The 27124-nt window shown below is 63.0% G+C and overlaps 1 protein-coding gene and 1 non-coding gene across 3 annotated transcripts in view; one reads left to right on the top strand and one right to left on the bottom strand.

Annotated features, from left to right (window-relative positions):
• LOC142831121 (RNA-binding Raly-like protein) overlaps positions 1 to 27124 on the bottom strand; it is a 29101-nt gene continuing 1977 nt past the window's right edge. Inside the window, exons 2-7 of one of the 2 annotated variants that reach the window (XM_075940623.2) lie at positions 14469 to 14547; positions 5826 to 5876; positions 4670 to 4818; positions 4227 to 4349; positions 3723 to 3871; positions 1 to 2501 (exon numbers count right to left, since the gene is read on the bottom strand). In XM_075940623.2, the coding sequence (XP_075796738.1) occupies positions 2463 to 2501; positions 3723 to 3871; positions 4227 to 4349; positions 4670 to 4818; positions 5826 to 5876; positions 14469 to 14547 (590 nt within the window). In that variant the 3' untranslated portion in view covers positions 1 to 2462. The remainder of the gene's footprint in view (positions 2502 to 3722; positions 3872 to 4226; positions 4350 to 4669; positions 4819 to 5825; positions 5877 to 14468; positions 14548 to 27124) is intronic. The other variant, XM_075940624.2, reaches the window with a different exon arrangement.
• Positions 13559 to 13629, top strand: TRNAG-GCC (transfer RNA glycine (anticodon GCC)). The gene has a single exon. It is a non-coding gene; the product is annotated as a tRNA-Gly (tRNA).

Raw genomic sequence — 27124 nt, 5'->3', positions numbered from 1 at the left:
TAACCAGAGAAAAGGAATAAACAAATTTATTATTTTTCCTTCCAGCACAAATACACTCTTTTCCCAGAGCAAATTAGAAATACAGACACAATTTCCTACCAGCGTGCACGAGAGTACCTTGAAATGAGGGGCACAAAAATGAACTAGAATTGTTCAGGACCCCCTAGTACGGGGGATGAGGGGGATGCAAGTTCTGTGGGTGAGGGGGAAGCAACCCAAAGCACTGGCATGTTCTGGTTCACCTAGCTGGAATAGCCTTTTATTTCTAGTAGCGCTGCTCATGGAATTCCTGGTAAGCGGCTATGAGCCGTGTCCCACAGCACGGTACATAGCAGCCATGGGAGACCGGGAAGGAAAAGCCTTTTGTGAGCCAGTGGAAAATCAAAGCCATCCCGTTTGCAGGCAGCTCCAGCTGCTAGGGGAGCTGGCTTCATGGCAGTTTCTCAGCCACACTGCCTGGGCCAGCACGACGTGGGGTGTTACCAGTATCCATGTGGAAATGGCAGCACCCGGCCCTTGGAGCCCTTTCCATGGGTGGGCCTCCAAGCCGTGTCTTCACTAGGACTCAAGCTGTGTGTTTCACTTGTGTAGCTGGCCAAGGGGAACCCCTTGTGTTTACTGACCATCCCCCCCCCCCCCCCCGCATTGCACAGACCTCACTTCTGTGGCTTTCCTAGCCTGTCCCCACCCAGCCTACCATTGCTTGTTCACTAGTGAGATGCCAACTCCTCCTCTGACTAGCCCATGAGCCCAGCCTCCATCACGCGTTACATGTTCCAGCAAGGCCCTCTGTGCTTTCCCCAGGCTGCCCCTGCAGGCTCGTAGGCACACCTCATAAGCATCCTGAGCTGCCTCGTTATCCACCTCCACGCTCTCCTTTGCTGCGGCTGCTGGCAGCCTGAGTCCTTGGCCTGTCCTGCTGACCCATGCTCCCTGCCTGGCTCCAGCTCTGGTTCTTGGACTGTGAGCAATGGGTGGGTGTTCACCAATATGGGGCCCTGGAGCCAAAGCACTGGGGGGGGGGGGGGGGGGGGGGGCTGTCACAAACCAAACACCCCTCCTAAGCAGCCAGGTTATCAGCTGCTGTGTTTCTAGGAGGAGTGTTCTGGAGATTAATGCCTTTTTCCCTATTGAAGGTCAGCGCCAAATATTGTACGTACGAGTCACCTGCTGCCGTGTCCCAGTGAGGCCGCGCAGTGGTTTATACAGCACCCCTCTTTTGCAGATGGGGAAACAGACACAAGAGACTCAGAGGGACTAGCCCAAGATTATCCAGCAGGCCAGTGGCAGAATACCTACCTCCCCATGCTGACCTCTAACCTGGAGATTTAGATGTGAAATCTCCAGGCCAGGCAGTCTGCTTCTGCCTGCCTCTAACGTGCTGGCACGTGGAAGGACAGATCGCTCTGGCCACCTTGTGCCCCCACAGAAGGGGGGTGTTTGTTACATGAGCAGCCCTGCTGGGAAGGGATCCCTCTTGGCTAAGAGCCACAGTGATTCTGGTAGCAGGTGCAGGCTCCGCGGTGGGACTGAGCTGGGCCTGTGGATGAGGCCAGGGTGCATGCTGTAGCTGACAATCTAATTCTGTCCCCTCCTAAGCTCTGCATATGCGAGGTTTCCAGGAGCACCACAAGGGAACAGCGAGTCTAGGCTGGGAGCATTTAGTCTGACAGGCTCTGCAGGCCAACAAGCCACGGCCCTTGCTCTCTTCTGATAGAAACAAATGCCAGCTGCTTTTCTGCTTGCTCTTCAGCAAGAGACTAGCTGTCCCTCTCGGGGCCTGGGCCCCTGGGTCTGAATGGCAGGGAGCAGAGACCACGGGCCTTAAATACGCTCACCCAAGTCAGCATCAGCTTGTGATGCCTATGAGTAGGTCCCATTTTAGCTCTCCCTAGATGTGCTCCATTGCAAGGTTCACTAAGCTGTGTTTGGCAGCCGGGGGGAGGTGGGCACGCAGAGAGGTGATGGACAGGGTTCCTGGGGGTCACTGTTCTTTGAAGCCAGTGTTCAAGCAGAGGGGCCGTGGTGGTTTCCTGCAGGGCCGTGCACCTCTCCACCACTTAAGGGCAAAACCCCCCACTGGAGCCATGGAAGTTCTGGCTGCCCCCAGGCTGAACGGGTGCATGGCTGTGAACAGCAATGGCATGGCCAGGGCAACAGAGTGACGCAGCCCTCCTGCTCCAACAGTGTTCAGACAGCCTAGCTCCACAGGGGTTTCCACCTGCCTTTCCCTTCCCCTCCCCCCCACGCAGAACGGAGATTTCCCTCAGCATAGGTAGGTCTCGTGCTGGCAGAACTGACAGGCGCTAGTTCAGGTGGTGTGGGACAGCTGCCGGTGCACTAGCGCTGAGACCAGATACACTCATGACATGTGCCGCACCAGCCGGCAGCCTTGAAAGAAATACAAACACAGGAAAGGAAATGCTAGCCAACCTGGCGGAGGCTGCAGGCTCCCAGTCCATTTACTGGCTGCCCTCTGGGTCTGACGTGTGGTTTTTCATCTGCAAAGAGATTACATTGCTACCTCGTCACTCGTCCTTGTGGCCCACGTTCCCAGAACAGCCACGTGTGTGACTATCCAGGGGTCCTGGGCACAGCCCTGCTCGTGCGTACGCGTGGCTACTGCACGTGTCTGTGCTCAGACCTCAGCTTGTCTGCACGTGACAGCCCCCAGGTCGTGGGCACAGCCCCACTCGTGCGTACACGTGGCTACTGCACGTCTCTGTGCTCAGACCTCAGCTTGTCCGCACACGACTGCCCCCAGGTCATGGGCACAGCCCCGCTCGTGCGTACACGTTGCTACTGCACGTCTCTGTGCTCAGACCTCAGCTTGTCCGCACACGACTGCCCCCAGGTCGTGGGCACAGCCCCGCTCGTGCGTACACGTTGCTACTGCACGTCTCTGTGCTCAGACCTCAGCTTGTCCGCACGTGACAGCCCCCAGGTCGTGGGCACAGCCCCGCTCGTGCGTACACGTGGCTACTGCACGTGTCTGTGCTCAGACCTCAGCTTGTCCACACATGACAGCCCCCAGGTCGTGGGCACAGCCCCGCTCATGCGTACACGTGGCTACTGCACGTCTCTGTGCTCAGACCTCAGCTTGTCCACACATGACAGCCCCCAGGTCGCGGGCACAGCCCCGCTCGTGCGTACGCGTGGCTACTGCACGCGTCTGTGCTCAGACCTCAGCTTGTCCGCACATGACAGCCCCCAGGTCGCGGGCACAGCCCCGCTCGTGCGTACACATGGCTACTGCACGTCTCTGTGCTCAGACCTCAGATTGTCCGCACGTGACAGCCCCCAGGTCGTGGGCACAGCCCCGCTCGTGCGTACACGTGGCTACTGCAGGTCTCTGTGCTCAGACCTCAGCTTGTCCGCACATGACTGCCCCCAGGTCGTGGGCACAGCCCCGCTCGTGCGTACACGTGGCTACTGCAGGTCTCTGTGCTCAGACCTCAGCTTGTCCGCACACGACTGCCCCCAGGTCGTGGGCACAGCCCCGCTCGTGCGTACACGTGGCTACTGCAGGTCTCTGTGCTCAGACCTCAGCTTGTCCACACATGACAGCCCCCAGGTAGTGGGCACAGCCCCGCTCGTGCGTACACGTGGCTACTGCAGGTCTTTGTGCAGAGACCCTGCACATACGTGCACATCACTAGCCTGAGAGTCCTGGACGAGACCTTTGCTCTTGCATGCAGACTCCTAGAACTGCTGGGACCTACCGTCTCCTCGGTGTCTGTGCTCTCCTCTGCACTGTCGATGTCCCTCAGGTCGCTCTGGGCATCGGCAGCCGGGCTCTCCTTCCCACGCGGGTCCCCTGCAGAGGGCTCTTCGCTCCCTTGAGCCTTCTTCTTCTCACCCTCCTTGGAACCTGCCAGAACAGAGCAGCCCCTTGACAGCAGAGGCCGTGGGTGGCTCCAGGCCAGGGGCTGTTCGGGCCAAACGGGCTATGGGACAGCCAGCCAGGAGCCCAACAGTCAGCCCTTAAGCCTCCCAAAGGAGCAGGCTGCAGCATCCTTGCAGGGGTGGTTCCTAGGAGGCCACAGACCCAGCCGGCTTAGTGGGGGTGCATCACACCTAACGCACGTGGCTGCCCCTCCTAAGCAATGGGACGGCCCTGCGTATGGGCTCACGGGGTGTGGGCAATGCCCAGCCTCTGTATCTGCACGGGGCCTCTGTGCGCCGGCTACCAGGTAACACCACGGCCCTGCCCTGCTCATGCTCACCTCTCTCCCCAGGCAGCCGCTCCCGCCGCTGGTCCATCCGCTCCAGGCTCTCCAGCAGACTGTCCACTTGGGCCTTGATCTGGCTCAGCTCTCCCTTGATGGAATGCAGCTCCTCCGCACGCACTGCCCCCAGGAGGAGAGGCCGTTAGACCTGGCCAGTGACCCCATTCAGAGCTGCGTCCCAGCGTTCTGCACACGCGGGTCTCGGGGGCTAAGCACCAGCTAAGTGCTGGGAGTGCCGCTCGACCCGCCGCGCTGCAGGCTCCCTGCCCCTGTGGCTCGTGCTCCAAAGGGAGCCACATCGGGAGGGTCTGGCCCATGCAAGCGCTGTGTGTGTCAGACCCACGTGGCTGCCTGAGCCATGCTGTCCTTGGGCCTCACCCTCCCCAGACACACACCACAGGGCCCCCAGCCTCCCGCCCCCCACAATGCATCACACTTACACTTGGTCCGGCCCACGGCTGCGGTGCTGCTGCCTCTCGGCCCCGGGGGCGGGCTCAGGCGGCTCTTGCCTCCGGCGCCCAGGTGGGCTCGTCTGGTCTTGACCGGGATACGATTAATAAGGGGTGGGATCTTCTGGTACTCGTACACCCTGCAAGGGCGAGAGGGGGCTGTGAGCCCCACAAAGCCTCCCAGGCCCCGCGCTGCCAGGGGGGCTGAAGGGGTCTGCAGGAGGAGCAGGGAGCTGAGGGGCTGCTACCCTGAGTGCCCGAGAACGGGATGTGGTGGGGGCCTGGGGTCTGGCACGCAGTTCCTCCCTCCCCGGGAGACCCAGCCCCAGCGACACCTGCCAATGCCCTGCTGTACTACCAAAGAGCCGCGGCAGGGGTCCTGGTGAGCTGCCCATGGGGTTCGGGGATGGGTGAAACGGCTGCCCCAGGCTAATCTCCAAACCACCTGGCCCCACGGATCTCAGCAGGGATCTCGCACCAGGGTGGGGCTGTAGCTGCTCCTTTGAGTGGGCATCTCGCTGCTTTCACCTCCTGGAGCGTTCCCGGGAGCTCTGCAGTTGCAATGGGGGGGACCCCTCATCCCACCCCCTCCCCGCCCTGCAGGGAGCCCTCGGCCCAGCCCTGCAGGGGGCCATCGCCACCCCAAATGCCCTTTGCTGCTGCTGTCAGTGCAGAGGGACGGAGCCTCCCCCCAAGCTGGCTCGGTAGAGATTAGGCCTCCAGGACACTTTGCTGCTCAGCAGCTCTAAGGAAAGGTGTAACGTGAGCAGGGCCAGGTACAGCCAGTGCAAATCAGCACGACAGGGACTGACTTCAAGGAGCTGCCTAGCCGTCCCGCGGCTATCCCCTTCCACGCCCTGCTAGCGTGCATGTCCCAGCAGCCCTTTCCTTTCCGTCCCGCTGCACTGGTCTGGCGTGGAGCCTGGGGCGGTGGGTGCCGGGTTGCCTGGCTGGTGCCTGGGGCTCTGCTCCATGGACGGTGCCTCTGCAGTGCGGACTGGCCCAGCCCTCATGCAGCCAGCCCGGCAGCAACCCCACGGCACGTCCCCTCTGGCCTGGGGCACTCAGCGAGAAGAATTCACCTCCAGCCTCCATCAGTCCTCCCCCCTACACACAAAGGGCAAAGAGCCAGCAGGGGCTGAGGTACCTGTAAGGGAAATCGTCCCGGTACAGCTCGTAGTCCAGGTCCCAGTTACTGCTGCGAAGGGAAGAGAAGCAGCAAGGGCGGTGAGAGCGAGTTACCTGCAGCGATTGGCCCCCCCCATGCCCTCCGCGCCGAGGGACTCCCACAATGTGTGCGATTTCTCTGCATGGGGTGTTACTACGGGGTGCTGGGAGGGGGAGGGCTCAGCAGTACGTGGAATCTGCAGGATGCTGATGTCCACAATTATGGTGCCTCGGGATTAGCTGGGAAGAACTGTCCCAGGGAGGGGGGAGGGGCTGGGCTATAAGGCCTTGTGATGGCGCGTTGGGGGTCCCCCGTCTCCTGCACCCCGAAATGGCACAAACAGACTGCACCAGCCGGTGGAATAGAGGACGTTTATTGCCTCTCCAGGATACAGCACAGCACAGATGCAATCTGGTCCCAGAGCTGGGCTAGGATGCCTCAGGCCCCCTTGAGATGGGGGAGACTGGGCCCCTAAACTCCAGCCCCTTTCCCTAGGCTGTCTCCTCCATGCTCCCAGACAGCAACTAACCCACACTCTTCCAGCCCTGCCCCCCAGCCAGGGCAGCCTTCCCCCTTCCTTTGTTCCTCTCCATGGGGGGTGTCTGGCCCCTGGCTCAACAAGTTTGGCATTACCTCTGCCTAGTGAGGTTTTCCCTGCTGGGTCTTGCTCCAGACAGCAGGGGTCACCACAGCCCAGCAAGTACCCCCACTACGTCACAGTTCTCCCCCCTCCGAGAGCGAACTGAGCAGGGTCACTCCGCTCGTGACCTAGGGAAGTTCGGGTCCTCTGCGTGGGAACCCGCCCTGGGGACATGGGTGCTCCCCTTGACTCGGGCCGGCCGTGGCGAGGCCCCACATGAGCTGGCTTCCCTCTGTCCACTCGCCGCCGCGCTCCAGGGCGACTGGCACAGGCCTGTCCTCGGGGGTCACACCCACCCTTCCGCTGGCCTTGATCTCTGGCCAGGGTCTCTCGGGCCGGGGCCATGAGCCCAGTGAGCCTTCTCTGGACAGCCAGGGCAGCTTCCACCCCCGATGCTCCATCCAGGGGGGTCTTCCCCTCCCATAACTCTCAGGAAGCCCAGAGGGTCCTCTATCTGGGGTAGAGACCCCCAAGCCGCTTTCCTACTGTCTTGGGCCTTCCCGCCCCTCTGGCAGGAGTCACAGGACCGGCAGTACCGCTGCACGGCTGTAAAGATTCCCGGCCAATAGAAGTGCTGGAGCAGCCTCAGCCGGGTGCTCCGGATCCCCCGGTGGCCCCCAACGGGGACATCGTGGGCCAAATACAGCAGCTTGAGGCGATACTTTCGGGGGACGACCAGCTGCCGCTGGACCCCCCCCATTCCCTCACCTTCCCGTGGGGAAGCCATTCCCAGAAGAGGAATCCCTGCTCCCACAGGAATCTCTCCAGGCCACCTCTCCCCCGGGGCTGAGCTGCACGGAGGCCAGCCTGGTCCCTCAGCCTCTGCAAGGAGGGGTCTGCCTGCACCTCAGCCTGGAATTCAGCTGCTGAGGCAGGGATCGGGACCTGTCCCCCACCTTTGCCTAGGTCCGGAGTCCCAGCCTGGCTGGACCCCGTGTCCGCTGGGATGGGACCCTGAGGACTCTGCCGGGAGTCCTTCCCTGGACCCAGGTTGTCAGCCCCCCACTGGCTCTGGCTCCGGGTAGTGACTAGAGCCCGCTGGGATTCATGGGGCCACTCCTCTAGGTCATTCCCCATCAGCACCTCCGTGGGCAAGTGCGGGTGGACCCCCACTTCCTTGAGGCCTTCCTTGGCCCTCCATTTCAGATGCACCCTGGCTACAGGCACCTTAAACGGGGACCCGTCTATGCCCTTCAGGGTCAGCTGCGCGTGGGGTAGTATCCGCTCTGGGGCCACTATGTCGGATCGGGCCAGCGTCACCTCCGCCCCCGTGTCCCAGAAACCCGTCACCTTCCTACCATCCACCTCCAGGGGTATGAGGCACTCGCTCCGCAGGGGCCGTCCTGCCCCCACCCAGTACACGGAGAAATCCGCCTCCCGAGGGTCAGACCTCCCAGGGGAGGTGCACTGAGCATCCTTCCCCTCTCTTTGAGCTGAGGGTTGCCTGCCAGCCCCTGCCTCTGGGGCAGCCTGCTCTTCCTCCCGCCCCAGCCAGTTAACCCTGGAAAGTCCCGGGTCCTGGGACCTGGTGCACTGAGCCCTCTTGTGGCCTTTTTGCCCACAGCGATGGCAAGTTAGGCTTTGGGCTATCTCTGTCCAGGCCCTGGCTGGTTCTCTGGGGCACAGACAACCTGTTCCTTGGGCTCGCCTCGTAGTTGACTCCCTCCATCGCTCAGCCGAGATCCGGTCTCTGCGCGATTCCCTTTCTCTCCGGGACTCCCGTTCACACCCGGACCGGCTCTCCGTAAACTCATCAGCCAGCCTCCCGGCCTCCTGGGGGTTCTCTGGTCTCCGGTCCTTGAGCGACAGCCTCAGTTTGGGTGGGCAAGATTTGTAGAACTGCTCCATCATGACCAGCTTGAGCAGCTCCTCTGCGGTCTGGGCTCCGACTCCAGACACCCACTTGCGGCAGTATTGCGCCAGGCGGGAGGCCAGGTCCACATAGGTCTCCCGTGGCTCCTTCTGCACCCCCCGGAACTTCTTCCTGTACATCTCGGGGGTCAGCCCGAACTTGTGCAGCAGGGCCTCCTTGACTCGACTGTAATCCCCTGACTGTAGGTCCTCCAGCTGACTGAGCACTCCGGTCGCCTCCTGGCTCAGTGCGGGGATGAGCTCCTGCAGCCAGTCAGCTGGGGGGACCCGTTGCAGTCCACAGGCCCTCTCAAAGGCACTGAGGAACCCGTCTATATCGCCCATGTTCTTCAATTGGGCCACCATGAGCCTCTCCAAGCGTCTGGCAGTCCTGGGACCCTGGGGCCCATCCACACTTGGCGCAGCCGGTGCCCCACCGGTTCTCCGCTCTGCCATGGCCAGCTCATGCTGTCGCTGCCTCTCTCGATCTTGGCGCTCCCTCTCTCGGTCCTGGCGGTCCCTCTCTCGGTCCTGGCGGTCCCTCTCTCGATCTTGGCGCTCCCTCTCTCGGTCCTGGCGCTCCTTCTCTCGGTCCTCTGCTTCCAATTCCTTTATCCGCAGCTGGATCTCCAGCCGCCGCAGCTCCGCTGGGCTGGCCCCTGCCCTAGATGGGCTACGGCTTGCAGGCCTCCCGGGAGACGCTGTCTCATCTCTCCGTTGGGTTCCAGCGCTCCTCCCCCTCTCTGAGCCTGACACACTCTCAGGGGGGGTCTGGCTGCTTCCCCTGGGGACAAGATCCTGGCCCTGTGGCTGGTCATTCTCTTCCAGCTGGGCAATCAGCTGGGCCTTGGTTGCTTTCTACACAGGCAAGCCCCTCTCTCTGCACAGCCCCACCAGATCTGCCTTCAAGAGTCGGGCGTAGGCCATCTGCCCGCTGGGCCCCTCGGTGCAGACTCACCAGTCTAGTGCTGCAGCGCCCCACGATTCCCAGGAACCGCTTCGCTCTGTCTTCTACGGCGCCTGGTCTCTCGCTGCTGGAAGCTCCATCCACGGGGTGCAGTGCATCCCATCCCTGACACCAGTGTGACGGCGCGTTGGGGGTCCCCCGTCTCCTGCACCCCGAAATGGCACAAACAGACTGCACCAGCCGGTGGAATAGAGGAAGTTTATTGCCTCTCCAGGATACAGCACAGCACAGATGGAATCTGGTCACAGAGCTGGGCTAGGATGCCTCAGGCCCCCTTGAGATGGGGGAGACCGGGCCCCTAAACTCCAGCCCCTTTCCCTAGGCTGTCTCCTTCCCTAGGTTGTCTCCTCCAGCCAGCAACTCACTATCTCTCTTCCAGCCCTGCCCCCCAGCCAGGGCAGCATCCACCTTCCTTTGTTCCTCTCCATGGGGGGTGTCTGGCCACTGGTTTGCATAGTGACTCATCCTGTTTTGCTGGGTCGTGGTACCCACGGCAGCCAGTGGGGGTTACCCCAGAGCCAGCAGCATAGAAACCAGCCAGGTACCCCCACTAGGTCACAGGCCTCTTGTTGGGGGGGGGGGGGAGCGCTAACATTTCCTGGGAATTCATCCGTTTTGATTATAAACATGACGACGACTGGGGTAAGAAATCCTGTTTCTGGCGGAGGACGGGGGAGCATCGCTCTCCTACTGGCTGCGCTTCTGGAGCTTTCAGAAAAGGCCCAACGTTCCGAAACAGGCAGCTTCCGCCTTTCGGCACGGCCAGCAGCATGCGTGCTGTGAGCGCGGACATGGCTCCAGGCTGCCGCGAAGCTGCTGCGCGCGTGCGTGTGGTGAGCACGTGACGTTCACCAGCGCGGGCGTCAGCCCGGTACTTTGCTCCAGAAGCTAGGCCGCCTGGCGCACCCCTCTGGCCTGCCGGAGTGGGGAGCTGGAGCTAGAGCCCTGCGCTTGCCAAAGGAGGGGGAAAACCGGCAGAAACGGAAGAACGGCTTTTGTCGAACCCAGGAATCTTCCAGTCCAGATCAGTAAACCCTGCAAAGGGAAAGCCGACAGCCCGGCACTGGCGGGGGAGACGGGCGGGAGTGCTCTGGCTTCCCAGGGCACTTGCATGGGACAGCACCTCTGCTCCCTGCAGGAAGGTTCTCACTCGGCCTGAGCAGGGCATTTCGATGCAGGGTCCCCTTGGTGCTCTTTGCAGGGGCAGCTTCCTGGCGGTAAACTTCACCGTTTCCTGACTCTGTGCACAGGCTGCCAATTTCAGCTCCCCATGAAGAAGCGATGTGCCCCCCAGAGCCTCCCCCGTGGGATGAACCAGAAGTTTGGGGGCTGGTGAAGGCTGCAATCAAATATTCTGTAAAAGCTCCTTGTGCTGCTCCAGCTCTCGCCGAGTCTGTCGCTGTCGGATTGCGTGGGGAGGGGGCTGGGTTCTGCTCTGTGCTCGGTCCCAGGGGTCCTGAGCGGCCCGGGGCTCTGTCCCCCCTTGTCGAATGCTTGGAGGCCTTTGGGGGACGACAGCCCACGTAAGGGCCAGTTACTGTGGTCCTGGCTTTTGGCCTGGTCCCTGAGACTGCCAGGAAAAGCGTCACGGGGACTCTGGGCATCCCAAGTGGGGACGTCAGGCCCAGCTGACAGCCTCTCCAGCAGCCCCTACCTGCCTGGGGCAGGGGCAGCGGGTTTGGCCCTGTGGGGGACGATGGCTGGAGCCCAGCCAGGGGACCAGCTGCTCTGAGCACGAAGTGGAGGAGCAGGCTGCACGCTGGGCAGGTGGGCGCGGCAGGACACCCTGGCTCAGGCCGTGGCTGGCTCTGGATTCCAGGAGGCTGCGGTATTTTCCAGGGTTGCAGGGATGGTCTGTGCTGGGCCCCCAGCCCTCCTTTTAAAGGCAGGGCGCAGCTGCTGCTGGCAGCAGGGGGCAGAGCGGTGGCCAGGAATGCAGGACATGCTGCCCGGCTGCTCTTGTTTGCACCTGGAGTTATTTCAGGGGGCTTTGTTCAGCCCTTTTGTTTTCCAAGTTTCCATGGTGGGAACTGCTGCTCCCTTCTCTCTGGCCGGTTCTTACAGGGACAGTTAGTCCCTCGGCTCCACGCCAACAGCATCCAACTCCGCCGCACGTCCGCCCTGCCTCCCGCCAGCGCCCTGCCCAGAGGCTGCAGGATCGGGGCTGATGGGCTGGGTGTGCCCCGGGGCTCCTCATTCCCTGCAGGCTCCAGGCGGCGGATCTGCCACTGTCCCTGCCCAGCACGCTGGAGAGAGACAGGATTCCACTCTCCTGCGTGCTCAGGGCTGGCCAGAAAGCCAGTTGGGAGCTACCCAGTGCAGGCAGCATGTGTCACGGTGACCACATCGTGCTCAAGGAAAGAGGGCCGAGAAGCTGCGGCCCGAGATCTCCCACCCAGACCGGAAACTCCAGGGCACCAGGCCACCGGAAGTTGGAGTCCACCGGCCTAGGGGGCAGCCGCCACCACCAGCTTCCCGAGGGACAGAGCTGGCACCCTTGGAAAGCAGGGCTGGGGAAGCTGGGAGGAACTGGGGAGTTTTGGAGGTTCAAAGGGGGGCTGCATGAAGAGGGGCACCAGGGAGCTAGTCCTGGGCTGGGGCTGTCATGTCTGCACGCTGCCAGGCTTCTCAGGCTGGATTCACAACCGAGCTGTGAAGGCTCCGGAGAAAGACTCAGGTGGAGCAGGGAGGTTTGGGCTCCCAAGGGAACTGGCTCTGTGACAACCAAGGGGGTGGGGGAGCACGAGGGGGAAGGACGGGGACACCGGGGGAGTAGTCCCTTCCTCTGACACCGGGGGAGTAGTTCTAGGAAATGCAGAGGCCTGCGCCGCGTGGCCGGATTTAAATCAAGGGAGTGTAAACCGGCGACGTGGAAGCCTCAGTGTAAATCCCTGGTTTCAATCCGCTCTCCCATTGGTACATCCGAGTCTGCCCAAAGACCCTGCACTCTCCTGGGTTGCTGGAACTGCTGGCTCCCAGCCCAGAGCAACTCCCAACCTTCGAGGCAACCGACCCCTTTCAGGCCATTGCTGACAAGAGCTGGGCCAGCAGCCTGCCGGTCGCTCAGCCCACTGAGGAAGCCGTGGGTTGAAGGACGTGCTGGCTCCGTGGGGGTCCTGGGGCCCACGGGTTGGGAGGCACTGGTTAGACACAGCCAGTCCTGCCCCTTGACAAACAATCGGCCTGGCGGAGGCCCCAGCCCTGGGCGCTGTGCTCCCATCGCACAGGGAAGCCACGCCGGCCCTCGCCGCACCGTGTGGAAACAGCGCTGGGAGCAGCAAGCCCAGGCCGGGCCCTGCCAGCCGTTCCATTTGCCGCGAGATTAGCTGGCAGCTGGCTGGAGATGGCGCGCGCAGCCTGCAACCTGGACGTGTCCAGCAAGTCCACCCTCCGGCCCCTGCCTCGTCCTCCCCGACCAGCCGCTCTGCAGCCAAACGCTAACCCCCCTGTCGGCTCCCCGACAACAGCTCTTTGGAATCCCAACTCGGGCGCGTCACGCCGCAGAATCCGCCCCCACGCCCGCTCCCACACAGCAAGCTGTGCCAAGCGCGCGGCCTTGAGACCAACCAGCCCAGGCAAAGCAGGAGATTTCAAAGGGGACGATACATCCCCCCCCCCCCAGACAGCCTGGCCCCTAGCCTTGCGCATCACTACACCTGAGCAGCAGCAGAACTGCGAACTGACAGCCTCCCAGCTGAGCTCCGGGGTAGCTGGCCCCTGCAGAGGTTTGGTTCCCAGCCAACCCCCGGGCCGGTTCTTTCCAACCCATTTAATTTTGTAGACAGGCAGGAGGAAAGCGGCTGCGTCTGGGGCAGCGCCTGAAGAGGCTTTTCCATCGGACACGAGGCTTGCAAAGACCCGGCCCAAGGGCGGAGAGGTGGGCAAGGACCAAGGAAGGGGACGTTGGGAGTCAGGGCAGAGGGTCAGGCGTGGGGGGTTGTTCCTGGGCTCATGAGAACGGCCCCCAGAAGCAGGGGCTGTTTGGCAGGGAGCCCTGGGGATTTGATCGGGGTGGGGAGTAGCCTGGGGCAGCTCTGCACACTGCAGCAGCAGCCCCCCCACACACTCCTGACCGGGGGAGGGGACAGGAACATGGCACCCTCTCCGAGCGGGAGCATGGTCGAGCTGCATGGCCCACTCCCTCTGCTCTGAGCAGGAGCCCGTGCGGGAGCGGACTTGTACCAGGGCTAGGAAAATGGCCGGGCGAGGTGGAACACGCCGGGGAGCAGCCCAGCAGAGCAGCCAACAGCTGCAGCATTGGTGGTTCAGTGGTAGAATTCTCGCCTGCCACGCGGGAGGCCCGGGTTCGATTCCCGGCCAATGCAACTGTGATTTTTTTCTCCGCCCTTACCAAAGTGCAGTTGAGCCTCTCCACTCCGGCACCCTTGGGATGCGAGTCCCCAAAGCAGAGTTTTGCTGGACTGGGGGACCTCAATGCTCCCCTGCTGACCATCAACCCCTGCTAACCTCTCTCCCTCCAGGGCCACTGGACTCCCGAACGGCTCCCACTCCAAGCCGCCGGGTCTCTGGCCCAGCAACAGCCACGTCCCTGCTGGACCTGCTTGGAGAGGCTCCCCTGGACTTTGGCTTGTTCAGCGTCAAGCTGCCAACAGCATTCGCCCCCGAGAGCAGCAAAGCCAGTAAAACAAGGGCCCAGCGAGCTGCCTGCCGCGGCTCCGGAGCTCCCCAAGGGACAGGCTGGCAGGTGCCGGCAGCGCCTAAGGCCCTCCCGGCCGGAGTCCCCAGGCCCCTGTGAGCTGCAGAGGGGGAAGCGCGTGGGCCAGTGGCACCCAAACCTGGGTCCCTGCCACACCACCCCATGCACACGCAGCAGGGGTCAGTCTGAGCCATTGGATGCAGCCCTGCTCTGCCACTTGCTTGCCCCATCCCCACCCCAGGGAGAACAGCGCAAGGAACCCCCCCCCCCCCACCCCAGGGCCTGCAGTGCATGAACCCCCCCCACCCCCACCCCAGGGCCTGCAGTGCATGAACCCTCCCCCCTCCCACCCCAGGGAGAGCAGCGTGAGGGGGGGAGAGGAGAGACCAGTGGGAGGGTGTTTTATCTCGCAATGCTCAAGAGGACAATCCCCAGGTCCAGAAGCAAGCGCCCGCCGCCCACCCCTCTCCGCCCGCGCCCCCCCCTCCGCCCGCGCCATGGACTCACTGGTAGAGGGCGCCGCCGTGCTGCCGCTTCTGGCCAGGCCTGGCTCGGCTCGGCTTGGGTTCTCTGGCCATGTCCAAGTCTAGGAAGAGAGCCAGAGTGAGAGGGGCCGGCAGAGGACACACAGAAGGGGGCTGAGAGACGAGGTGGCCGTAGGGTGGGGGTTCCAAAAACACCTCAGGGAATCAGGCGCCCAAATCCACTGGTTTTCAGGAATCACCTCAGCGCCTCATTTCCCGATTTCAATGGGACTCAGGTGCCTAACTACCTTGGACCCCCCCGCCCGCCCCCAAAAAGCTGCACGTGAAGGAGCAATTCTAGGGGCCGAGTGAAGACGCCTCAGGGCAGCTCGTGGGGGCTGGGCCCGCCCTTGGCAGAGTGCGTACAGCGGCCAACCGCAGGGACCAGGCGTCGGCCAGAGACGCCTGAGGCTGCGGCCCCGACCACACAAGGCCGGAGCCTCGGTGCAGTGCGGGCATTGCAGGGTCAGGGAAGAAAACCTTTTGGGCTGTTGTCAAGCCCATGGTGCAGTAGCCCTGTCCGCACCCGGTGCCTGTAGCCGCCGCCTGGCGAGGGGCAGCCGAGGGCCTGCTGCGCCCTGTCCGCACCCGGTGCCTGTAGCCGCCGCCTGGCGAGGGGCAGCCGAGGGCCTGCTGTGCCCTGTCCGCACCCGGTGCCTGTAGCCGCCGCCTGGCGAGGGGCAGCCGAGGGCCTGCTGTGCCCTGTCCGCACCCGGTGCCTGTAGCCGCCGCCTGGCGAGGGGCAGCCGAGGGCCTGCTGTGCCCTGTCTGCACCCGGTGCCGCTAGCCGCCGCCTGGCGAGGGGCAGCCGAGGGCCTGCTGTGCCCTGTCCGTACCCGGTGCCGCTAGCCGCCGCCTGGCGAGGGGCAGCCGAGGGCCTGCTGCGCCCTGTCCGCACCCGGTGCCTGTAGCCGCCGCCTGGCGAGGGGCAGCCGAGGGCCTGCTGCGCCCTGTCCGCACCCGGTGCCTGTAGCCGCCGCCTGGCGAGGGGCAGCCGAGGGCCTGCTGCACCCTGTCCGCACCCGGTGCCTGTAGCCGCCGCCTGGCGAGGGGCAGCCGAGGGCCTGCTGTGCCCTGTCCGCACCCGGTGCCTGTAGCCGCCGCCTGGCGAGGGGCAGCCGAGGGCCTGCTGCACCCTGTCCGCACCCGGTGCCTGTAGCCGCCGCCTGGCGAGGGGCAGCCGAGGGCCTGCTGCGCCCTGTCCGCACCCGGTGCCGCTAGCCGCCGCCTGGCGAGGGGCAGCCGAGGGCCTGCTGTGCCCTGTCTGCACCCGGTGCCTGTAGCCGCCGCCTGGCGAGGGGCAGCCGAGGGCCTGCTGCGCCCTGTCCGCACCCGGTGCCTGTAGCCGCCGCCTGGCGAGGGGCAGCCGAGGGCCTGCTGCGCCCTGTCCACACCCGGTGCCGCTAGCCGCCGCCTGGCGAGGGGCAGCCGAGGGCCTGCTGCGCCCTGTCCGCACCCGGTGCCTGTAGCCGCCGCCTGGCGAGGGGCAGCCGAGGGCCTGCTGTGCCCTGTCCACACCTGGTGCCTGTAGCCGCCGCCTGGCGAGGGGTAGCCGAGGGCCTGCTGTGCCCTGTCCACACCCGGTGCCTGTAGCCGCCGCCTGGCGAGGGGCAGCCGAGGGCCTGCTGTGCCCTGTCCACACCCGGTGCCTGTAGCCGCCGCCTGGCGAGGGGCAGCCGAGGGCCTGCTGTGCCCTGTCCGCACCCGGTGCCTGTAGCCGCCGCCTGGCGAGGGGCAGCCGAGGGCCTGCTGTGCCCTGTCCACACCCGGTGCCGCTAGCCGCCGCCTGGCGAGGGGCAGCCGAGGGCCTGCTGTGCCCTGTCCACACCCGGTGCCGCTAGCCGCCGCCTGGAGAGGGGCAGCCGAGGGCCTGCTGTGCCCTGTCCACACCCGGTGCCTGTAGCCGCCGCCTGGCGAGGGGCAGCCGAGGGCCTGCTGTGCCCTGCCCGCACCCGGTGCCACTAACCGCCGCCTGGCGAGGGGCCGAGGGCCTGCTGTGCTGACAGGCCCAGGAGGCTGTCTGGAAAAAGCCAGAGGCCGAGCAGGCCGGCAGGACGTCACGCCGCTGGCCTTGGACAGCCAATCCCTGCCGCCTTGCAGGGTGGCCCATGGATGCTCTCCCGCCCCGCAGGAGGAAGCTCGCTAGCGATGGTCCTGCCAAAGGGGGCACTGGGCCCAGCGCAGCCTGGGGAGGACACAATGCCGTTCCATGCGGGACCGTCCCTCCCGGGTCCTGGGGCCCGACTGGCCCGCGCTGCGTGTCAGCCCCATGAGTCCTGGGGGTCAATGCCGGGGTGCAGAGGCGGCAGGGGATGGAGGTGAAAGCGCGCCTGCCTTCCCACAGCCTTGTGCACAGACCTGCGGGGGCTACGCACGGTTGCAGTAAAGCCCAGACTCAGAGCTCGCCCGCCCCCGCCACCCACCCGGCTGGAGATCCATGCAGGCCTCCCCAGAGTCCCTGCGCCGCCCTGCTGCAGAGCTCAGCTCACACGGGCCCACGCCCCACCCAGCAGGGCCAGCCCCTCCTCTCCCTGCTGCCCCTCAGCCCTTCACGGGCCCATTGCCTGGGACACGTCTTCTGGACGAGGTGCTCTTGGAGCACCGGCCCGGCTCCCCGGCCGCGCCTTGGCAGAGCTGAGGAGGATGGGGTGGGCCGAGCGCCCGCTGAACCCAGCCCCGTGCCTGCGTGCAGGAGGCCCCCGCCCCGGGCAGCAAAGGGCTACTGGGGCAGGCCGGCCCCGCCCTGCACAACCGCAGCAAACGCTCCATGTGCGCGACCACTCGCTCTCCAGGGCGGGCCGTCTGGCCACCGAGCTCCAGAGAGGCAGCCAGCGAAGGCTGAGCGAGGCTGGCCAGAGGCCGCAGCTGCCGCCTCATGGCCGGGGGCTGCAGGCTGCCATAACCAAGATGCTCTCCTGCGATAGGGCCAGTTTGCTAACAGCCTGAAGCAGCTTTGGTTGCCAGACGACTGGTTTGGAGCCTGGTGCGGTGGGAGGCCGGGCCATCCCTCCCCACGGCCCCGGGCAACCAGGAGCTGTGGCTGTGGCATTTGGGCAGGCCCCAAGCAGCCCCCAAGGGAGGACTGATACAGGGACCCCCACTGCCATCTAGTGCTGCTGCTCCCAGACTCTCATCCCAGCAGGGCACTGGACTGGGACGCAGGAGAATTAGGTTCTGTTCCTGATCCTTGTCCCCTTTGGCAAGTTACAGCCCTGCGGCCTTGTCTATGCAGACTGCACGCTCCTTGGGGCAGGGAGGCATTCGCCCCATGGCCACACACAACAGCAGGGAGGCGGCAAAGGGTTGGCTGTCTCGGGGAACGGGCCACGAGATTAGCCAACATGCTTCTGAATAATAAACCTGAACATAAGAACGGCCGGACTGGGTCAGACCAAAGGTCCATCTAGCCCAGTATCCTGTCTGCCGACAGTGGCCAGCACCAGGTGCCCCAGAGAGGGTGGACCGAAGACAATGATCAAGCGATTTGTCTCCTGCCATCCCTCTCCAGCCTCTGACAAACAGAGGCCAAGGACACCATTGTATCCCCTGGCTAATAGCCTTTTATGGACCTAACCTCCATGAAATTATCTAGCTTCTCTTTAAACTCTATTACAGTCCTAGCCTTCACCGCCTCCTCTGGCAAGGAGTTCCACAGGTTGACTACATGCTGCGTGAAGAAGAACTTCCTTTTATTAGTTTTAAACCTGCTACCCATTAATTTCATTTGGTGTCCTCTAGTTCTTCTATTATGGGAACTAATGAAGAACTTTTCTTTATCAGCCCTCTCCACACCACTCATGATTTTATAGACCTCTATCATATCCCCCCTCGGTCTCCTCTTTTCTAAACTGAAAAGTCCCAGTCTCTTTAGCCTCTCCTCATATGGGACCCGTTCCAAACCCCTAATCATTTTAGTTGCCCTTTTCTGAACCCTTTCCAAGGCCAAAATATCTTTTTTGAGGTGAGGAGACCACACCTGTACACAGTATTCAAGATGTAGGCGTACCATAGTTTTATACAGGGGCAGTAAGATATTCTGGGTCTTATTTTCTATCCCTTTCCTAATAATTCCTAGCATCCCATTTGCCTTTTTGACCACCGCTGCACTCTGTGTGGAAGTTTTCAGAGAACTGTCCACGATAACTCCAAGATCTCTTTCCTGATTTGTCGTAGCCAAATTAGCCCCCATCATACTGTACGTATAGTTGGGGTTATTCTTCCCCAACCTGGGTGGCCCCAAGATCATAGAACTTGAAGGGACCTCGAAAGGTCACTGAGTCCAAACCCCTGCCCTCCTGGCAGGACCAAGCACCATCTAGACCAGTGTTTCTCAACCAGCGGTGCGAGTCCCCTTGGGGTACACGAGAGACGTCTGGGGGGCACACCAACACCACAGACATAGGGAGAAAACTGAATTTTTGATTTAAGTTTTACAGAGCTTTACTATTTGTGGACTTTTTACACCCGAAAAGTGAATTGCCCGCCCGGCTATGATTAAGTTGTTTAAACAAATGTGTTGCAACAGTTTAAAAAAAAAAACTGTGTGTGTCTGAAAACTGTAGGGACTGGTGGCACTTTTTTTTAAAAGGGTACTTTATTAAAAAACAAAGGTTGAGAAACACTGGACTAGACCATCCCTGAGAGATGTCTGTCTAACCTGCTCTTCAATATCTCAAGATTTTCCTAATGTCCAACCTAAACCTCCTTTGCTGCAGTTTAAGCCCATTGCTTCTTGTTCTATCCTCAGAGGACAAGGAGAACACATTTTTTTCCCTCCTCCTTGTGACACCCTTTTAGATGCTTGAAAACCGCTATCATGTCCCCCCTCAATCTTCTCTTTTCCAGACTAAACAAACCCAATTCTTTCAGTCGTCCCTCAGAGGTCGTGTTTTCTAGACCATTAATCATTTTTGTTGCTGGACCTTCTCCAATTTCTCCACATCTTTCTTGAAATGTGGTGCCCAGAACTGGACAATACTCCAGCTGAGGCCTGATCAGCGCAGAGTAGAGTGGAAGAATGACTTCTCGTGTCTTGCTCACAACACTCGGGTTAATGCAGCCCAGAATCATGTTTGCTTTTTTTGCAACAGCATCATACTGCTGACTCATATTTAGCTTGTCATCCACTCTGACCCCTAGATCCCTTTCAGCAGTACTTCTTCCTAGACAATCACTTCCCGTTCTGTATGTGTGAAACGGACGGTTCCTTCCTAAGGGGAGCACTTTGCATTGGTCCTTATTGAACTTCATCCTGTTTACCTCCGACCATTTCTCCAGTTTGTCCAGATCATTTGGAATTCTGACCCTGCCCTCCAGAGCACTCGCCACCCCTCCCAGCTTGGGATCATCTGCAAACATAACAAGTGTACTCTCTATGCCATCATCTAAATGGTTGATGAAGATAATTGAACAGAGCCGGTCCCAAAACAGACCCCTGCGGAACCCCACTTGTTCCAGCAGGATTGTGAATTGTTAATAGCTACTCTCTGTGAACGATTATCCAGCCAGTTATTCACCCACCTTATAGTAGCCCCATCTAGGTTGCTTTTCCCTAGTTTATTGATAAGAAGGCCATGCAAGACCATGTCCAATGCTTTACTAAAGTCTAGGTAAACCATGTCCGCCACTTCTCCCTTATCCACAAGACTCGTTATCCTAGCAAAGAAAGCTATCAGATTGGTTTGACATGATTTGTTCTTTACAAATCCATTCTGGCTGTTCCCTATCACCGTGCCACTTTCCAAGTGTTTACAGGTGATTTCCTTCATTACTTGCTCCATTATCTTCCCTGGCACAGAAGTTAAACTGACTGGTCCTGAGTTGTTCTTATTTCTCTTTTTATAGATGGGCACCATATTTGCCCTTTTCCAGTCCTCTGGAATCTCTCCCGTCTCCCATGATTTTCCAGAGATGAGAGCTAAAGGCTCAGATACCGCCTCTACCAGCTCCCTGAGTATTCTAGGTGCATTTCATCTGGCCCTGGTGATTTACAGACATCTCACTTTTCTAAGTAATTTTTAACTTTTTTTTTAATTTTAACTTCTCAACCTACCCCCTTCCCACTAGCATTCACGATGGCAGGCACCCGTCACCATCCATCTTCTTGACGAAAACCGAAACAAAGCTGTGAGATTCGTAGCCACCGCTTGGGACCCACGGTTCAGCCCACGGGAGAGGAAAGGCTAGCTGTGAAAACAGGGACTGGGATGCGAGTTTTGGAGTGCCTGTTTCGGGCCCATTTCTCGGGCCATCTCGCCTCTTTCCCTGCAGGGCAGGACTGTCCTCTAGAACAGGGCTGCTCAACTTTGGAAGCCCCAGGGGCCACGAGCACACTCACAGCACATGCCGAGGGCCGCAACGGAAGTGTGGCTGCATATACATGCAAATATATGCACACAGCTTCTTTCACACTGATGGGAATGAATACAAAGAGAAGCCTTAAGCCATGGCACCAGACCCAGACGTGGCCAGTAGGAGCCAGTCAGCACCTCTCAGGCTCTGCCCACCAGGCTAAGCAGCCAGCACGTCCCACAATGCCCCGGCGCCTCCTCCCCGGGGGCTAGAAACACCGACACCCTGTGCCCGTCTGGTCCAGCCAGCCCGCCCGCTGGCATCTCTCAGTGCTTGCCCTGCCGCGCCACCGTGGAGCGTCCCCAGTGGAGGCCACCCGCGGGCTGCGTGTTGAGCTCTGTGTATCCCAAACCACCCCGCGGGCCACAGACAAACGGGCTGCATATGGCCCACGGGCCGCACGTGGAGCAGCCCTGCTCTAAAGCAGATTCTCCAGGGCTCTGTCCCATCTGGTTTGAAGCAACAGGTTTCTTCCTGCACTAGGAAACCTGTCCCACGCCATCTCTCTGCCCTCCACCAGGCTCCATTGCTGCGGGCTGCTGTCATGTCCCACCTTAGCCACGCTCTATATTTAGCTCTTTTCCGACCTGTCTGGCCCAACACTTTTGCTCCTCTTCTCTGAATCCCTTCCAGTTTGTCACTCTCTCTTCTGGGAACCAAGTGTCCGGAACTGAACGTGCTATTCCAGGTGCAGCCTGCAGATCGGGACTACGTGCACCACGCCATCCTCTGCCACGCCGCTCTGATCTGCCACGTCACTTCGCAGTCTCCTTCAGCAGCCCTGCCTGCTGAGTCTCCCTCCCCAGGTCACTCTGCACTGCGTTCCAAGTGGAGTCTCCTTGTATGTTCTGCCCGTTTCCAGCCTCTCTGATTCACCAGCACTAGCTCCAATTGCTGCTGCAAGCAACTAGCCCAACGTAGTGTCATGTGAAACTGAAGGCCAGGCTGGACCACTCTTACGTGGAGCAGCATCTTACTCTGTCTCACTGGCTGGCAGACTGTGGAGCGTTTCACTCACATGAGGTTTTCCTTCAACTCCTTGCCACTGGAACCCAGCTCTCCACTGCCACTGGCGGCATTTCAATACCCTTTCTTCAGGGCTTCAGAGTCAATGTAATATCCAGAGCAGAGCATCAGAATCTATATTTTGAGAGTCGCTCTGGCAAATACTTTCTTAACCTCTAAACAGATCTACTTGTGTTTAAAAGCATGAGCAAGATTTTTTGGGGGGAGGGGAAGGGCCGGGCTAGAGCTCATCTTTTTAAAGCTGCCCTCATTGCTCACAGCCCCGCTCTCCTCCCAGGGCTAGCGCACTCCTCTTGCTTCCAAACGCGGCCTCCTGCGTACACGGCTGAGAAATGAGACGTGCAGGGCAGGAAAAGCCCGGGTCACTCCTGCGTCCTTTGCTGAATCCTAGAACCCAGGGCAGGCAGAGACCCCAGGAGGCATCGCGTCCAGCCCCCTCCCAAAGCAGGACGACCCAACTCAATCTCCCAGCCAGGGTTTGGTCAAGCCGGGACTGAAACACCTCTAGGAATGGAGATCCCACCCCCCCAGGGAACCCAGCCCAGCGCTTCCCACCCGCCTAGGGAAAGAGTTTGTCCCACTATCCAGGGCTTGACGGACGGCGGCGAAAACCGCTCGCCAGCCCCGTTCTGCGCGTGTGCAAGGGCCGCAATGCGCATGCGTGCGCCGCGAACGAACGGGCCGCGCGGCTGAAATCTACGCGCCACGGGCTGGAGACTGTATTGCTTGTCGAGCCCTGCTAATATCCAGCCCAGATCCCCCCCCAACGTGAGCCCGTTGCGCCTTGTTCAGCCACCTGCCCCCACGGAGACCAGCCACTCGCCAGCCTCTTTGGAACCCCCTTCCGAGAGTCGCAGGCTGCTCTCAAACCCCCCCACTCTGCTCTTCTGCAGACTGAACAAGCCCAAACCCCTCAGCCTCTCCTCGCAGGCCACATGCTCCAGCCCCTGGCTTCCCTCCACTGGCCCTCTCCAACGAGTCCACATTTTACGTTACCTCCTCGACCGGGTCATGCTCTAGTTGTCCCGGACGCCCAAAATCTACAGTTACCTATTGGACCTGCAGCAGAGGTTGGTGCTGACACTGGTCTCTCGGTTCTCACTCTAGTTCCCAGAGGGCAAGTGTCCACATCACAAGCACACGCAACGGTACCCAACGGAACGGGCAGCGAGCGGCAAAGCCAAGGACTGTCTGCCTGGTAGCGTCAGAAAAAATACCGGACACACTTGATCCGGGGTCGGGAGGGAGTGGCCAGGAGGGGAGGGGGAATAGGAAGCAGGGCTGGCGGGGGACAGGGAGGGCACGGGGCTGGATGGGGGAGATGAGGGGGCGGCCGGTGGGAAGCAGGGCTGGTCGGGGGGGTCAGGGGCAGCAGGGTTGGCCGGGGGAGATGGAGAGGGGGGGCAGCCAGCAGGAAGCAGGGCTGGTCGGGGGGGGAGGGTCAGGGGCAGCAGAGTTGGCCGGGGGAGATGGAAAAGGGGGGCAGCCAGCAGGAAGCAGGGCTGGTCGGGGGGGGTCAGGGGCAGCAGGGTTGGCCAGGGGAGATGGAGAGGGGGGGCAGCCAGCAGGAAGCAGGGTTGGTCGGGGGGGGTAGGGGCAGCAGGGTTGGCCGGGGGAGATGGAGGGGGGGGCAGCCAGCAGGAAGCAGGGCTGGTCGGGGGGGGGGGGGTCAGGGGCAGCAGGGTTGGCCGGGGGAGATGGAGGGGGGGGGCAGCCAGCAGGAAGCAGGGCTGGTCGGGGGGGGGGGGTCAGGGGCAGCAGGGTTGGCCGGGGGAGATGGAGGGGGGGGCAGCCAGCAGGAAGCAGGGCTGGTCGGGGGGGTCAGGGGCAGCAGGGTTGGCTGGGGGAGATGGAGGGGGGGGGCAGCCAGCAGGAAGCAGGACTGGTCGGGGGGGGGGGGGGGGGTCAGGGGCAGCAGGGTTGGCCGGGGGAGATGGGGGGGGCAGCCAGCGGGAAGCAGGGCTGGTCGGGGGGATCAGGGGCAACAGGGTTGGCCGGGGGAGATGGAGGGGGGGGCAGCCAGCAGGAAGCAGGGCTGGTCGGGGGGGGGGTCAGGGGCAGCAGGGTTGGCCAGGGGAGATGGAGAGGGGGGGCAGCCAGCAGGAAGCAGGGCTGGTCGGGGGGGGTAGGGGCAGCAGGGTTGGCCGGGGGAGATGGAGGGGGGGGCAGCCAGCAGGAAGCAGGGCTGGTCGGGGGGGGGGTCAGGGGCAGCAGGGTTGGCCGGGGGAGATGGAGGGGGGGGCAGCCAGCAGGAAGCAGGGCTGGTCGGGGGGGGGGGGGTCAGGGGCAGCAGGGTTGGCCGGGGGAGATGGAGGGGGGGGCAGCCAGCAGGAAGCAGGGCTGGTCGGGGGGATCAGGGGCAACAGGGTTGGCCGGGGGAGATGGAGGGGGGGGGCAGCCAGCAGGAAGCAGGGGTGGTCGGGGGGGGGGTCAGGGGCAGCAGGGTTGGCCGGGGGAGATGGAGGGGGGAGCAGCCAGCAGGAAGCAGGACTGGTCGGGGGGGGGGGGGTCAGGGGCAGCAGGGTTGGCCGGGGGAGATGGAGGGGGAGCAGCCAGCAGGAAGCAGGACTGGTCGGGGGGGGGGTCAGGGGCAGCAGGGTTGGCCGGGGTGAGATGGGGGGCAGCCAGCGGGAAGCAGGGCTGGTCGGGGGGGGGGGGCAGGGGCAGCAGGGTTGGCCGGGGGAGATGGAGGGGGGGGGGCAGCCAGCGGGAAGCAGGACTGGTCGGGGGGGGGGGGGGGTCAGGGGCAGCAGGGTTGGCCGGGGTGAGATGGGGGGCAGCCAGCGGGAAGCAGGGCTGGTCGGGGGGCGGAGGGTCGGGGCAGCGGGGTTGGCCGGGGTGAGATGGGGGGCAGCCAGCGGGAAGCAGGGCTGGTCGGGGGGGGGTCGGGGCAGCGGGGTTGGCCGGGGGAGATCGGGGGGGTGGCCTCCCAGCCACTCCCCCCAGGCTTCCGACGGGCGCCCAGCCGGAGAACCAGACGATACCGGACATGGCACATCTCCAGGGTGCTCTGCATTTTCTTACCAGAGGGCCCAAAAACCAGACTGTCGGGTTGAACACCGGACACCCGGTGACCCGACTGTCCGGCGGGACGTCTGCCGGCAATGGGGCGGGCTGTGGGAGCGACTGGGCATCGCACAGGAACACGGGAGCAGCACTGCGGCCTTGTCTACAATACAGACCTGAACCCCCCAAAGGCAGCGTCCAGCAACAAGCCCATACTCACGAGAGTCCTCCCTCCGCCCACAAGCCCCTCCGTGGCCAGCGACTTCAAACTGCCTTAGTGAGAGGCGGGTCGTGGCACTCGGGCACTGGGGTAATGGGGGCACTGAGGCGAGGCGGGGCCAGGCCAGTGGCAGTCGGGCACCGAGGGGCCGTGGGGGCACCGAGGGGCCGTGGGGCCGGTAGCAGTCGGGCACCGAGGGGCCGTGGGGGCACCGAGGGGCCGGTAGCAGTCGGGCACCGAGGGGCCGTGGGGGCTCCGAGAGGTTGGTCCGTCGGGCACCGAGGGGCCGTGGGGGCACCGAGGGGCCGGTAGCAGTCGGGCACCGAGGGGCCGTGGGGGCACCGAGGGGCCGTGGGGCCGGTAGCAGTCGGGAACCGAGGGGCCGTGGGGGCTCCGAGGGGCCGTGGGGCCGGTAGCAGTCGGGCACCGAGGGGCCGGTAGCAGTCGGGCACCGAGGGGCCGGTAGCAGTCGGGCACCGAGGGGCCGTGGGGCCGGTAGCAGTCGGGCACTGAGGGGCCGTGGGGGCTCCGAGGGGCCGTGGGGCCGGTAGCAGTCGGGCACTGAGGGGCCGTGGGGGCTCCGAGGGGCCGTGGGGCCGGTAGCAGTCGGGCACTGAGGGGCCGGGGGGGCTCCGAGGGGTCGGTCAGTCGGGCACCGAGGGGCCGTGGGGCCGGTAGCAGTCGGGCACCGAGGGGCCGGTAGCGGTCGGGCACCGAGGGGCCGTGGGGGCTCCGAGGGGTCGGTCTGTCGGGCACCGAGGGGCCGTGGGGGCTCCGAGGGGTCGGTCCGTCGGGCACCGAGGGGCCGTGGGGGCACTGAGGGGTCGGTCAGTCGGGCACCATGGGGCCGTGGGGGCACCGAGGGGCCGTGGGGGCTCCGAGGGGTCGGTCCGTCGGGCACCGAGGGGCCGACTCGTCCGGTTGTGGTGACGCACAGGAGCAAACTCTCAGAACACAGTCTCCTGGCTCCGGAGCGCTGGGGGGTTTCTCTGCTCACCTTCCGCCCCCTCCTGGCCCCATGTAGAGCAAAACCTGAACCCTGCCGCTTCCGCGCCGCTGCGCCTGCCACACAGGAGCCCCAAGCTGAGGTGCAAGCACGACCCAGTCGCAGGGCTCTGGCTCCAGGGAGCGACTCGGGCCTAAGAGCCCTCCCGGGCGTGGCGGCCTAGGCTAGGGATCGCTCGCCCTCCCCTGGCCGGGTGCTGCCGTCCAGCCCACAGCCGGGAAGGAGGGGCCTGCTTGCTACCCGGCCTTGTCCGTTGGCCTCGCTTTGCCTGTGGCAGGAAGAACGAGCCCGGCGAGGCGGCCTGGCCTGGCGCTGCTGACCACAGCGACTAGGCCACCGTGCTCCTGAGCTCTGGGGCCGCCGAGCCAGCTGGACCTTTACTCAGACGTCGCACGAGGAGCCAGGCTCTGGAGCGCCAGACCCAGGTCAGGGCCCGTTCCTGCCCCGCGACACCGTTTTGCCGCTTGCTCCTCCTCAATCTCGTCCCACTTCCACGCCAAGTGCTGACCTGGAAGCGGCAGGGAACCCGGCTCGCGGAGCCTGCACCCCCAGGGGCATTCGTCAGCTCCTCCAGAGGGAGGGAGCCTGGGACCCAGGCTGTGGCTGCACCTCTCCTCCCTCCTACGCTAAGCAAACCCCATCCCAAATGCTGGAGCGCATGGCCGACAAGGAGAGCTGAGGGAGCTGGGTCTGTTCAGTCTGCAGAAGAGCAGGGGGGGGGGGGGAGCCCGCAGCTCCCTGCAGGGGGTTCCAGAGAGGCTGGCGAGAGGCTGGTCTCCGTGGGGCGGATGCAGAACAAGGCACAATGGGCTCACGCTGCAGCAGGGGGTCTAGGTTGGATAGTAGGAAAAACGATTTCCCGAGGCGGGTGGGGAAGCGCTGGGCTGGGTTCCCTGGGGGGAGGGGCAGGGGGAATGTCCATCCCTAGGGGTGTTTCAGTCCCAGCCTGACACTGCCCTGATTTCGCTGGGGCTGGTCCTGCCTTGGGCGGGGGGCTGGACTCGATGCTTCCTGGGGTCTCGGCCAGCCC

Source organism: Pelodiscus sinensis, chromosome 12 (genome assembly GCF_052426305.1).
Source record: "Pelodiscus sinensis isolate ZL-2025 chromosome 12, ASM5242630v1, whole genome shotgun sequence".
In the NCBI taxonomy this organism is placed as follows: Eukaryota; Metazoa; Chordata; order Testudines; family Trionychidae; genus Pelodiscus; species Pelodiscus sinensis.
The sequence above is the reverse complement of the archived record's forward strand: the minus strand, read 5'-3'. Positions and strand labels throughout refer to the sequence as shown.